General features: G+C 35.9%; 1 protein-coding gene and 1 non-coding gene across 11 annotated transcripts in view; one reads left to right on the top strand and one right to left on the bottom strand.

The window, feature by feature from the left end:
- Positions 1 to 13,268, bottom strand: part of MAP3K13 (mitogen-activated protein kinase kinase kinase 13) — a 153,004-nt gene that overhangs the window by 36,970 nt on the left and 102,766 nt on the right. For all 10 annotated transcript variants that reach the window (XM_045519732.2, XM_074366611.1, XM_074366610.1 and 7 more), the window contains one exon: positions 4,228 to 4,791. In XM_045519732.2, the coding sequence (XP_045375688.2) occupies positions 4,228 to 4,702 (475 nt within the window). In that variant the 5' untranslated portion in view covers positions 4,703 to 4,791. The remainder of the gene's footprint in view (positions 1 to 4,227; positions 4,792 to 13,268) is intronic.
- On the top strand, positions 12,627 to 12,700 carry TRNAA-UGC (transfer RNA alanine (anticodon UGC)). The gene has a single exon. It is a non-coding gene; the product is annotated as a tRNA-Ala (tRNA).

Below are 13,268 nucleotides of genomic sequence, written 5' to 3' on the forward strand. Positions count from 1 at the left end.
CTTTGAAGATATTCTGATCTTGAAAGCAAGTTAATTCACTATCTACTACGTCAATGAAGCAAGTGCAGGAGGAGTTCATCAGTATCTAGAAGGGAACTACATTTCCCTCTTTTCTAATCTTCTCTACTTTAAGAGAAAAGAAATTCTGTAGGTTCTGAATAAAATGCCTTTTTTCATTACAATGGTCAAAACATGACCTTCAAAATGTAACTACAAAGAGCAGAAAAAATTATAGTGACGGTGATTAACAGCATGGGCATTTGTCCCAGTCTTTTGATATGAGCAGTATTAAAGGTTTCTGCTCTATTGAAATTGAATAGATGCTATACAAAGACAAATCTCTCTAAAATACAAACAGCTCACAAATATGAAATCACCAAAGGAACAAATATACCAAGTGATATTTGGGAGGAAACAGTAAGTTACAGACTTGACTGCTTTCAGTAGCTTTATGGCTTCTAATGACTTTGATCCCCACAGGCTGACTTGTGTGGAACACATAGGACATAGGTATTGATGGCTGAAGAAAGCACCAGCACTGGATTCTGAGCAAGAGTGTAAGTGGGCAGTAGTTCTCAGGATAACGTTATGAAAGCCCAAGTTACCATAATTTTTAATACATAACTATTAAAACTAGATAATCTTTGGGTTTCCTTTTTTTCCTATTTACTCAATCTTTATTTACTGTTAAGTACTAGAAACAGAAAATATTAGAAAAAACAGAAAAGCACATATTTTGTCTGAAATCCCATCTCATATTCATTTTCATCTTCCAGTCTTTGCTTATATGTATATCATATACAGCTATGTAAGAGTTTATGTGATGTATATTTTTTCTACTTTTTAATCTATTCCCCATTTATTTACAGTTTTTATTATAAGCTTAATAGTTGTTTACTGTACCCTCTTACCTTTTTTTGTACTTAAGTGTTTCCATTTTTTTATTTGCTAATTTAAACATGATCCTTTTTTCTTTCTTTGTATTATTTCCTCAAATTCAATCCTTAAAGAGTATAGTTTCCTGGATCTTGGTATACATTCCAAATTGCTATCCAAAAGGATTTTGCTAGTTTTTGCTGACAGTAGCAAAGTATGAGTACGTCTCTTGTGCTACAACTTTACCAGCAATGAATATTGACAATTATTTTTTGGTGCTAATTTAATTAGGTATAAAATAGTGTTTTATAAGTTTGCACTAGTTTAATTGACAGTGAGGTAGAATATTTTCTCCAAATTTGTTTAATACATCTTCTTCGTATGAATTATCAAATTTATCCCTTGTCTACTTATTTATTAGGGTCCTGCTGTTCCCATAAACTTGAAACAGCCTTCTATTTTTTTGATATGTAGGAAGAGACTTTTTATAAAAGTATTTTCTTTATTTTATAATGAATTTTATAAATACAGTTACCCTGTTATTTCAGAGTTTTATTATGTTTTGAACAAAGTATTTTTATAGATGTCTGTCATTTCCTTTGTAATTTCTTCTACTGTCTAATCTATCTTCTAAGAGTGATCCATAGTTGATTTTTCAAAAGTTTAACCTTTACACCTGAAGTTTATTTTGCTGTATGTGGTGTGAGGACTGATGCAAATTAATTTTTTCATATTGTTATTTAGTGATTCAAAAAATAAGCTGGTAAATAATCCTTCATTTTAATATCATTTTATAATGTTTATATTGTAATGTACTATACATATTTTATAAATAATTCCTATTATTTAGTATTTTTATAAAATGAGAAATAAATTATTGAAATTCAAATGATAGGAGGGAGGGGCAAGATAAGAGTAGAGGACTAAGGCACAAACTACTCTCTGTAAAATAAATAAGCTACAAGGAGATATTGTACAGCACAAGGAATATAGCCAATATTTTATACTAACTTTAAATAAAGTATAATCCATAAAAATATTGAATCAGTATGTTGTACACCTAGGACTAATATAACATGGTAAATCAACTATACTTCAAGTTAAAATAAATAAAATAAAATACAAATGATAAATATATTTGGCACTCAGATGCCAAATGTTTATATTATAATAAATAATAAGAATTTCCTTGACCAACAGTGGCTCATGCCTGTGTTAATTCAGCTATGTTCAGCCAAATCTTAATTATCCATGGAAAAATAAAGGGGATAGCACTGGTAATTCAAGAACAGAGTGTAAAGTAATACTTCAATCCCCTTTCCATCAATCTTTTTACCAGAACTAATTACCAGAAGTAAAACTGATTGATGTGATTTAGTCCTATCTATCCAGTCCCAATGTCTCTATCAATTTCTAGAAGGGAGCCAATGAACAGGAAAATGCCAGCAAAAAGAATGTTAGTGACAAGTATGTGCAAAATTGGGGGCCTAGATCATTGAGGAGCAAGATAACTAACCTTATAATGCTGGAAACTGGCTGTGCTCCCTCTAAGGTTAGCCCAGACTTTCTGCTGCTTTTACATCTGTCCCATTGGTACTCCTTCCCAGCTTTTATCCTCTCTCTGATTCATCACTATGACTACTATCTTAATTCCAACATCCACCATGATCCCTAGGACTGAGAAAAAGCCACATGCCCACTCACTTTAATGCGTAAGTTCTCCTTTGTTTATTCAGATGTGTCTATGACAATACTTGCTTTGAGACCGGGAACTATTTGGCAATAAAAGATTTCAATCACACATACTACCTTACTTGGACTTCACTACCAACGTACTAAATGGGAGATGAAGGTATCATTAAAATTTTTTTTAAATCGAGTGAAATTTCCTCATAATACCAAACGCAGGGACACATCTGTTCTATATATCATCCATTAGTTGACTGTAATCCAGGATTAAAGATTAGCTCCCTGATCCCAGAGCTGACAAGAAAAAAAACTACACTCAGTTTCAGGCTAGTGAATCTCTCCTCTGGCCCACAGCAACACCTGCTCACAGTAGGATATCCCGTCATCTGCTAAGGAGTTGGGCAACTGCCGTACCCTTGTAAGCTTAAACTGAACAAGCCTGTTTCTTATTTATTCCTGAAATAAGCCTTTCTGAAGATCACATAATCAATTGGAAGACAAATTAAATACAAACTTATAGAACATTAAAAAAATTAAAGGCTCTTTTTAACAGACATAGGATGTGTCTGTTAGCCCCCTTTAAGTCTGAATCTCAGTGCTGCATTTGGATCCTGAGACCTCCAAACTGCCACCAAAATAATTATTAGACTGGACAATTTAAGACTCTAAAAACCAAAGGAGTTTATCACATAAGCAGATATTAAGAGGTTTTGTGTCTAAGCAGAGGATAAGGAACTTATAAAAAATAATAAATTAGGGGTAGCTATCTCTGGGTTGTGGGATTACAAGTGATTTTTATTTTCATCTTTGGATTTCTCTTTATTTTCAATTTTTAAAATAATGGTACTATTTAACATAGGAGTCCCCAACATTTGTGTGACAAGGAACAACTTTTAGATTTCCCTGCAACCTTAAGATCATAGAGGGGAAAAGGGGTGGAATGTCCAGGGTATGGCAGTATGTATGAAAGAGAGAAAAAAATAGACAACACCTAGGGAATTCCAAAGAATTTCTGCATGCAGTAGGAATGGATGCTGTGGTTGACAAATCCTGGAAAGTATACCTGAAATTGACAGATTAACAGGTAAATCCAAATATACTTATGGGTAAGGGGTATAGATGGGAAGACTGGTACTGGTTTAAGGGAAAGTATTTCACATCAACAGATAAATGGATAAAGAAAATGGGGTATCTTCTTTATATATATATATACATATATATATATACACACACACACTTTATATATATACCTATATATATACACTTTATACTTGTATGTACAATTTATAAATAATTATACCTATATTAAGTACAACTTTACTAAAATACCAATATATATGAAAACATGCATGAAAATAGAAATTTTAAATGATGAGATAAAAAGAACAGGAACTGTAACACTGTCCTCACTGTAATGTCATGGATTGTCTTATATGTGCTCTACTCTGGACACTACTGAAATGGACAACCATAGAAGATGGGCTTTGACCAAAAACAACCAACCAAATGTCAATCTGTTTCATTCAGAAAGTCCATAGAAAATTGATACGGGTGTTCCTCTGGCATTAGGCTTTTAATTCATCCACAGGTCAAAGGTTATCCAGTTAATGGTGGTGTGCATTTTACATAGGAAATATCTTCCAGGTCCATACCCTAGCTTACCTTGCTGCTGCAATTTGTAATCAGTGGAATATGCCTTCCCAATGATATTCCATACAGGCCTTAAGCATCCAAATAGTCCTTCAAGAAACCCACCACTGCTGCTGCCCGACCTGCTGAACTGAATCTTGATGTCTTCAGTTCCACTCGTGCCCTCTCCATCCACAGGGTTGCTGTTTCCATGAGAAATGGCCATCTCTGATTCATCTTGTTCCCTTAGCTGAAGAACGCTGTTCTCAAACTGGTCCCTGGAATCCTCGCTTACACTTGTCAACACTGTGGTGGTGATGGGGCTGTTTGTGCCCTCAGTTAGCTCTGTTTGCACCACCCCCTTTTCTTGCTGGTTCTTAAGGTGCTTGGGTGAAGGGTGGCTCCCCATTGGTGCAACGTCATCTTGTAGTCCATTGAAGGTTTTGTTTTCTCTCAAGGGTAACTGTAGGGAAGAGGAGCAGCTCAGGTGCTCCTGAGGGCTGGCCATTGTGCCATGAGTGTGCCCAAGGTCCTGAGACGACCGACACTCAGAGGATCATTAGAACAGAGCTCTGATGTAAGAGTGGGCTTCAGAACCTGGGAAAAATAGGAGGACGACGTGAGATCACCCTTTCTTTAGTCATCCACACTACTACACTTCCATTTATAATAATAAAAACATTGAAACAAGGGGGATTGGTTAAATAGTAGTGTAGATCTACATGGTGGAATACTGTGCAGCAGTTAAAAACCATGTTGTAGAAGAGTATTTACTAACATGGGAAAATGCTCATGACATATTAATACAAAAAACACATTAGAACAATATATACAACATAAGACATTAAAAATTTTTGTTGTTGTTGTTTAAAAGGATACACAAACATATATACAAGCAAAAAAACTGGAAGGATACAATCAAAGAATTAACAATAGTCAATTCCAGGTGGTTAGATTTGGGAGGGATTTATATTATTGTTTTTCAAGATACTCTGAGTAGTTTGCATTAATGTTTCTATAGACTGAATGCTTGTGTCCCCCCAAAATTTATATGTTGAAACTCAGTCTCAATTGTAATGTTATTTGGAAGTGGGGCCTTTGGGAGGTGATTAGACCATGAGGGTGGAGCCCTCATGAATAGGATTAGTGCCCTTATAAGAAAGAATCCTAGAGAGCTCCCTCACATTTTCTGCCATGTGAGGACACAGTCTATGAACCAGGAAGCATGCCTTCGTCAGATTGTATCTCTGAGTGCCATGGTCTTGGATTTATCAGCCTCCAAAAAACTGTCAGAAGTAAATGTTATCTGAGTTATCTAGTCTAGATAGATATTTTTGTTATAGCAGCTTGAACAGACTAAGACATGAGTTATTATATTTATAATCAGAAAAAAATTATTTTCCTTCCCCAAAGTATAAATATATTTATATTAGAAACTACATTCTGTGTTATTATAAGTCACTACTCATATTCTCTGTTTGCGTTAGTGTCTTTTCCACTGGCACCTTACTTTAATTCCTAAAGCATGTAAATAAATGTCTTGTGTATGTGACAAGACAAATTCCTAAGATAAATTTTGTTTTTGCTGTACTGTACCAAATCTGGGCAATGTGATTAAGCCCCAGCCCTTTAAACTTATTCCTTGCTTCTGATCTGTCCATTGGCCCAAATTTCTCAGAGGTACCTAACCTCTGAAAATAAAGACATGGAATTGTTCTAGATTCACCAGATCATGCAAAATCTATCTTAAATTTATTCAATGTATGTTGCTTATTAGAAATTTACTTTCTTTGCAAATCCCTATATAATAGGGATAATACAGAGAAAGATAAGAATTGAAGAGTCAAGGGCTAGATTGTAAGTATGCCAGGCTAAGAGGTTTGGATTCTATCCTGAAGGTGATGGGGAGCCACAGTATCCTATATTGGGGGTTAAAAATAAAAATAGACCATTCCCATTTTATTAATTCCTCATCTTTATTACTAAGACCTAAATTTTAAGCCTTTTCTTTTCATTGCCATTCCCTATGAATAGCTTATGTGAGTGAACCATTGAAAATATCCTATCCTTTAAACTCTCTTTCATCCACTCAAGTATTAACTAAGCTCCTATCACATGCTATACAATGTGTTAGGCATTAATGAATGGCATATAGGTTCTCACTCTTTGGGAACTTAACAACTAGAGAGAAAGACAACAATAGCCATACAATTAGATAGGATACACAGATATGTACACGGTGCTATGGGACCTCAGAAAAATAAACATCAAATATGTCTAGAGATGTATCTACAGATTTAATGCAATCCCTATCAAATTACCCAGGACATATTTCACAGAACTAGAACAAATTATAATAAAATTTATATGGAACCACAAAAGACCTAGAATTGCAAAAGCATTACTGAAGAAAAAGAAAGAGGCTGGAGGAGTAACTCTCCCAGACTTCAGACAATACTACAGAGCTACAGAAATCAAGACAGCATAGTATTGGTACAAAAACAGACATATCAACCAATGGAATAGAATAGCGAACCCAGAAATGAATCCACAAACTTTTGGTCAACTAATCTTTGACAAAGGAGGCAAGAATATACAATGGAATAAAGACAGTCTCTTCAGCAAATGGTGTTGGGAAAACTGGACAGCAGCATGTAAAGCAATGAACACTCCCTTACACCATATACAAAAATAAACTCAAAATGGATCAAAGACTTAAACATAAGACAAGATACAATAAACCTCCTAGAAGAAAATATAGGCAAAACATTATCTGACATACATCTCAAAAATGTTCTCCTAGGGCAGTCTACCCAAGCAATAGAAATAAAAGCAAGAATAAACAAATGGGGCCTAATTAAACTTACAAGCTTCTGCACAGCAAAGGAAATCATAAGTAAAACAAAATGACAACCTATGGAATGGGAGAAAATTTTGGCAAATGAAACTGACAAAGGCTTGATATCCAGAATATATAAGCAGCTCAAATGACTTAATAAGAAAAAAACAAACAACCCAATCCAAAAATGGGCAGAAGACCTCAACAAGCAATTCTCCAAGGAATAAATACAAATGATCAATAGGCACATGGAAAAATGCTCAATATCACTAATTATCAGAGAAATGTAAATCAAAACTACAATGAGGTATCATCTCACACCAGTCAGAATGGCCATCATTCAAAAGTCCACAAATGACAAATGCTGGAGAGGCTGTGGAGAAAAGGGAACCTCCCTACACTGCTGGTAGGAATGCAGTTTGGTGCAGCCACTGTGGAAAACAGTATGGAGATTCCTCAAAAGACTAGGAATAGACTTACCATATGACCCAGGAATCCCGCTTCTGGGCACATATCCAGAAGGAACACTACTTCAAAAAGACACCTGCACCCCAATGTTCATAGCAGCACTATTTGCAATAGCCAAGACATGGAAACAGCCTAAATGTCCATCAACAGATGACTGAATAAAGAAGATGTGGTATATTTATACAATGGAATACTATGCAGCCATAAAATCCGACAACATAACGCCATTTGCAGCAACATGGATGTTCCTGGAGAATGTCATTCTAAGTGAAGTAAGCCAGAAAGAGAAAGAAAAATACCATATGAGATTGCTCATATGTGGAATCTAACAAAAAAAAAAGTACATAAATACAAAGCAGAAACAGACTCATAGACATAGAATACAAACTTGTGGTTGCCAAGGGGGTGGGGGGGGTGGGAAGGGATAGACTGGGATTTCAAAATGTAGAATAGACAAACAAGATTATACTGCATAGCACAGGGAAATATATACAAGATCTAGCGGTAGCTCAATGAATATATGTATGTTCATGGATAACTGAAAAATTGTGCTCTACACTGGAATTTGACACAACATTGTAAAATGACTATAACTCAATAAAAAAAAGTTAAAAACTTTTTTTAAATACTTTGTAAAATGTTAAAAAAAAAGTATTTATTAAATATATGCTGGGAGTTGTGCCATGCGCTAGGCTAGGTTCTGTGCATAAAGAACATTACTATTACCATTACTATTTTTAATGATAAGTAAGACAAAGGGCTTTACAATTTACAGAGCCCTGTTAACATAATCAGTGATGAGTTTACTCTCCAGAGTAAGAAAACCAACAATCTGACTGTAGTGTTTGCCAATTTCCCTGGTATAAATACTCCCACCAAGGCAGATTTCAAGCTAATAGCAGTTTAACAACCTGCTTGCGAAGTTACTAAATATTTGACAATTGGCTCTTACAAACTGGTGCATAAGTCAGCATCAGCACCACAATCTTTGTGATGGTGGTATTTTCACTTTAGAAAAGTACGAAACTTCTAAGGCCATGTATTGACTAAGTGGTAGAGCATATTCTTTTTTACAACATGAGGGCACCTCTTAGGATAACCCTCACTTTCTTAGGTTGCTTCACAGGTGAAAAAATAATGTTTCCTGTGATCCTGATCTAAACATCTGATTGCTTGTGAGGGGACACCAGAGTGCAGAGTTATTATCCCTGTTTTTCACAGAAGCACACTGAGGCCTAGAGAGAGGTATATGCTACAGGTCACAGAGCTAGGATGGAACACCAGGTTATTTTTCCTAATCCCAAACTCCTGTACCACTGTACTACATGGTCTCTTTAAGACAGTTTCTTCTTTTCAAAGCTTATATGCTACTTAAGGAGTTGGTACTTATATCAAGGGAATTAACTCCTGCCCACTTCTTTATCCCATGACCTAAGGGTCATATTCTGTTCCACAGAGCTGTGAGAGAAGAGGAACAACACTGGGGCAGGAATAGTTAGGTTGGGCTGAATGGAATTGAGATGAACCTCTGAAAGAAAGGTGTGTTTGAAACTGACAAAAGAAAGGAAGTCAGGGAAGAATACAAACATTTGCAGAGACAGGGAAAAATGACCAGGGCATGTGTGAGAGGGCTGGGAACCCAGAAATAATGAAATAGGTAGCTAATGTTGATGAGCAGTGTGAAACAAAGGTAACTCCTCCTTCATATAGGGACTCTGAAAGCTCATGAAATAATGCAGATGATTTTTCCCTTTAAACAAATCAAAGAGATTTAACTACATCCAGTTAGGTTAAGAGGGACTTAAATTCTGGGGCATGGAGAAATTTAGGGGCTGGGAGGCTGCCTGGGAATATACGGTTCGGGAAAGGAAAGAACGAAGGAAAAAGAAAAGCTGGAGCCCTTTGTTACAGCAACTGCTGTTTGCTGAACTGACCACGATTCCCCTCCCCGATTTGCCCCACTTCCTTCCTTTTGTGCGCATCTCTAAGCTTTGACATTACTGATCCCCTCATTTTGCTTTCTTTCTGATCTCCTGCCACAACCTTGAGCTGTCTCTGGCCTTCGGCCTCTCAGATCTTGCTCTGCCTGATCTCTTGGCCACTGCCTCAGCAGTTGCTTCCAGTCTGTCTCTATCGCTGGGACTCGTGGTTATCCTTTACAGCACGGGACATACATACATTATGCTGTTGGCTCATATCAGGCTTGAGGATAATGCAAACACTCAAATGTATATGTGAATTTCAGCCAAACACCTATTTGTGCAATTTGTTCTTTGAACCAAACCATAGGATTTTATGTTAATTTCTGATAAATTTCCATTTTGTCCACTTTTATTCTGAGTTTTCCCATGATGACATCATATTGAAATGAGCTCATATACAAAAAGTTAGAAACACATGTTTCCTTTGCAATCTCTTTCCATTTCTAAGAGGTTAAGAGTGCACAAGAAGTGGACCTGTTCCCATAGGCACTGGGGATGAGTCTAAAGAAGAGAACTTCAGCATGATCATCACATTCAGTTTGATATTTAAGAGACCAACAAACAACAAGATTTGCAAGGAATATAGTCCAACCCACTTGTTTTACACATGAGAATCAAAACCCAGAAAGACTGCTGACTTGATCAATACAACTAATTAGTGGCAGAGCTGGAATGAGTCCTCTTTCCTCATCCTTTGCTCTTCCCCTAGTCTGGTTGTTTATTTGGATAAACAGAAACAACTAGTCATGTGACAGCAGCATGACCACTGATGACAAAAACGATAATAATTCACAGTGTTACTCTAGATGCACTAAAGCTACACCCAAGGAAGCACAAGCACCCATTTAGAGGGGTGACCCTGCATCTATCAACAGAACAGTGAAAAGCACCTAGCTATTGGTGATTCAGCTGCTCTGGGAGTGGGCAGAGGTGATGGAAACCTGAAGGTGTGCATAAAGATGTGTAGTCAAAGAGGCTTTCCTCTGCTCACCAAGAATATCAAGTCCAATTTCAACCAACGAAGGCGGAGAAATGGATAAGCACAAGAACAAAGGGAAAGAAATCATCACCATGACTATATTCAAATTGATCAAGCTGATTCTACATGTAAGAAGGGTGTAGGAGGATAAAAAGATCACAGTTTTACCTGCGTTTGTACGTTCACCCACATGCTGCCACTGCACAATGAAGAGGAGGGTAAGTGGAACCTGAGGGTGCACAAGCAATCCCACCATCTCTGCCTCGGTCTTTGTCCTCCCAGGTCCCCTCTCTCTGTCCAGATTTGGCTCAGAGACCCTCATGGGAACTGACTGTTTAGATCTTCTAATTCATGAGAAGTCAAAGCTAGAAATTTATTAGAAGGGAACAGAAAGGGAAAGAGGCAAGAATTTTAAACAGTGAGAGTCAAGTGGAAAAAGACAAGGAAGAGCAGAGGGGTAAAAGGGCCAGGTTGGCACATCACCCTTATCAGGAGGAAGCTCTATGGGCAGGGCTGCAGGTGAAGTGATGCTGTTGCCACCTATACAAGGGCTCCTGAATCTGCCAGGAGCACAAGGTAGTGCTTCCATATCCACCCTTCAGGCACACTTGCCTTGCCCTGTGAATTGCTCAGCCTCAAAAGCAGGAAGTGGTTTGTGTAAAATTAGTAGGCGAGGGTTGGAGACAGCAGCAGCTGTGCACTTGCCAGGGCACTGCCAATTTCTGGAAATTACCTTGGCTTCATGCCAAGATGGAATCAGCACAGAGAAAAAGAGGAATGGAAGAGGTAATGTGGCCAAATGGCCCTTGAATTCTTGTGTTTTTAGTATATAATATAGTTTCCCCCATATTACTAAAAGAGGATAATTTTATAATAGATCAGATTTTGAGTTTTATGTCATAAATATAAGTAAATCAAAGATTTTGGATAATTTTGTCCCACAGATAAAAGTATGACTGAAACTGAATAAAATTTAAAAGTAACTATTATTGCTGAGGTTTCCTGATTGATGCTCAGCTCTTCCCAAGCTGTCTTCTCTCTACTTGGCATTTTCTTGCCTTAAAATGAACTGCCATCCTAACCTCCTGATTATTTCTCTAAAATTCATATAGCAGTATTTAGAGCATAAGTAAGATTTCTGCTATTAGGGCATCATTCACATTTTAAAACTGGGATTCAGTTACTTGTTCATAGTAATAACATAAAATGATCTTCCCATGGTAGAGGTCTGTCACCGAGATCTTCATCTGAACTTAAAAAAAATTAGATAGCTTTTTCTAATGGAATTACAAAATTCTAAGTATATGATTATTTAAAATCAGATGAGAAGAGTGACCTACAATCACATCTTTACCCCTAACTTGCTCTCTTAACTGTGAACCATCCAATGAAATCCCTATTTGAAAGGACAATAATAACCTCACATCAACCATATTCATTGACCTACCTTATCCTGTCTTCCTTATAATGTTTCCCCCAATAACCATGCATTCAAAAATACTGATTCAGTGTCTACCATACACCTGTATTTTTGGTTTACATTATGAATGTTTAATAATATTGAAGTCTGCTAGAACCAGCAAAAAATTAAAATTATAAAAAGGCAACCTCCATGTTGACAGATTACTTTATGAATATTAGTGCCTATAAATACAACCATGATTAAAGTCTAATTTTACAATGTAGGTTTCAAGATTTATTTTTTAAAACCTACATTATAAACATACTCACTTTCAGAGTTGTAGACTATAATCTTATCAAAAATAGAAACTTGTGAGACTTCAAATATACTTTAAGTCAAAGACTAAACAAATTTCTTGACCAAAGGAATGATTTCTCTATAATCTCCATAAACCTATGGTAAATAATATATATTAATATAAGTGTTAATATTCCAGAATAGAATCAACATTTTCTGACTTGCCATATGAAGAAGAAAATTAATAACTAAATAAATGCACTTAGAATGTCTTAAAAAATAAGACACAGACATTTATGCCCTTAAATATTTAATATTAATAAGTATAAAAATAATTATATAAGCATTTCAAGAAAACAATAAAGTAGGTTCAAAAGGTCAACAGTGATTATCACTGAAAATTTTCTATTTTCCTAAATTACTAGTCTCAGCATTCATTACTCGGTTAATCAGAAGTTTTCAGGGGGAGGATATAGCTCAACTGGTAGAGTGCATGCTTTGCGTGCATGAGGTCCTGGGTTCTATTCCCAGTATCTCCTCTAAAAATAAACAAATCTAATTACCTCTCTCCCTGCCATTGCCAAAACAAAATAATTAAATAATACAATAACAAATAAATAAAATATAAAAAATAGAACTTTTTAAAAAAAGAAGTTTTCAATCCAAATCTTTGCTGCTTTAAATACACAGATAAATGAGCCATCTTTACTGCATTCTAAAGACACTGTCAGGAAAACTAATTGTCAGTGTGTGCTGAGACTTGCAAATAGGCATAAGAATAATTATAAAGTCAAAACAAAAACAAAAATGAATTAAAAACAGATGACAATGAGGAAACAACAGTGGATGACTCCTACTTTGTTTTTATCTTCTCTACTAGTAAAATCATATTCAAGCTGGAAAAGGTGGAATAATCTTGGTAAGTGAATTGAAATGCAAGAAAGATAAAGAGACAAAGTTATATCTAATTATATCTTGATTATTTACAAGTTCTGAGGTCCAGATGAATTACACATTAAGGAACTAAACCCATTGCATTTAGGATCAAAAAGCAACCTTTGGTAAAGAATTATATTTAGGAACTGTGAACAAGTTATTTATTCATGG

The sequence above is a fragment of the Camelus bactrianus genome, chromosome 1 (genome assembly GCF_048773025.1).
Source record: "Camelus bactrianus isolate YW-2024 breed Bactrian camel chromosome 1, ASM4877302v1, whole genome shotgun sequence".
Taxonomy (NCBI): domain Eukaryota; kingdom Metazoa; phylum Chordata; class Mammalia; order Artiodactyla; family Camelidae; genus Camelus; species Camelus bactrianus.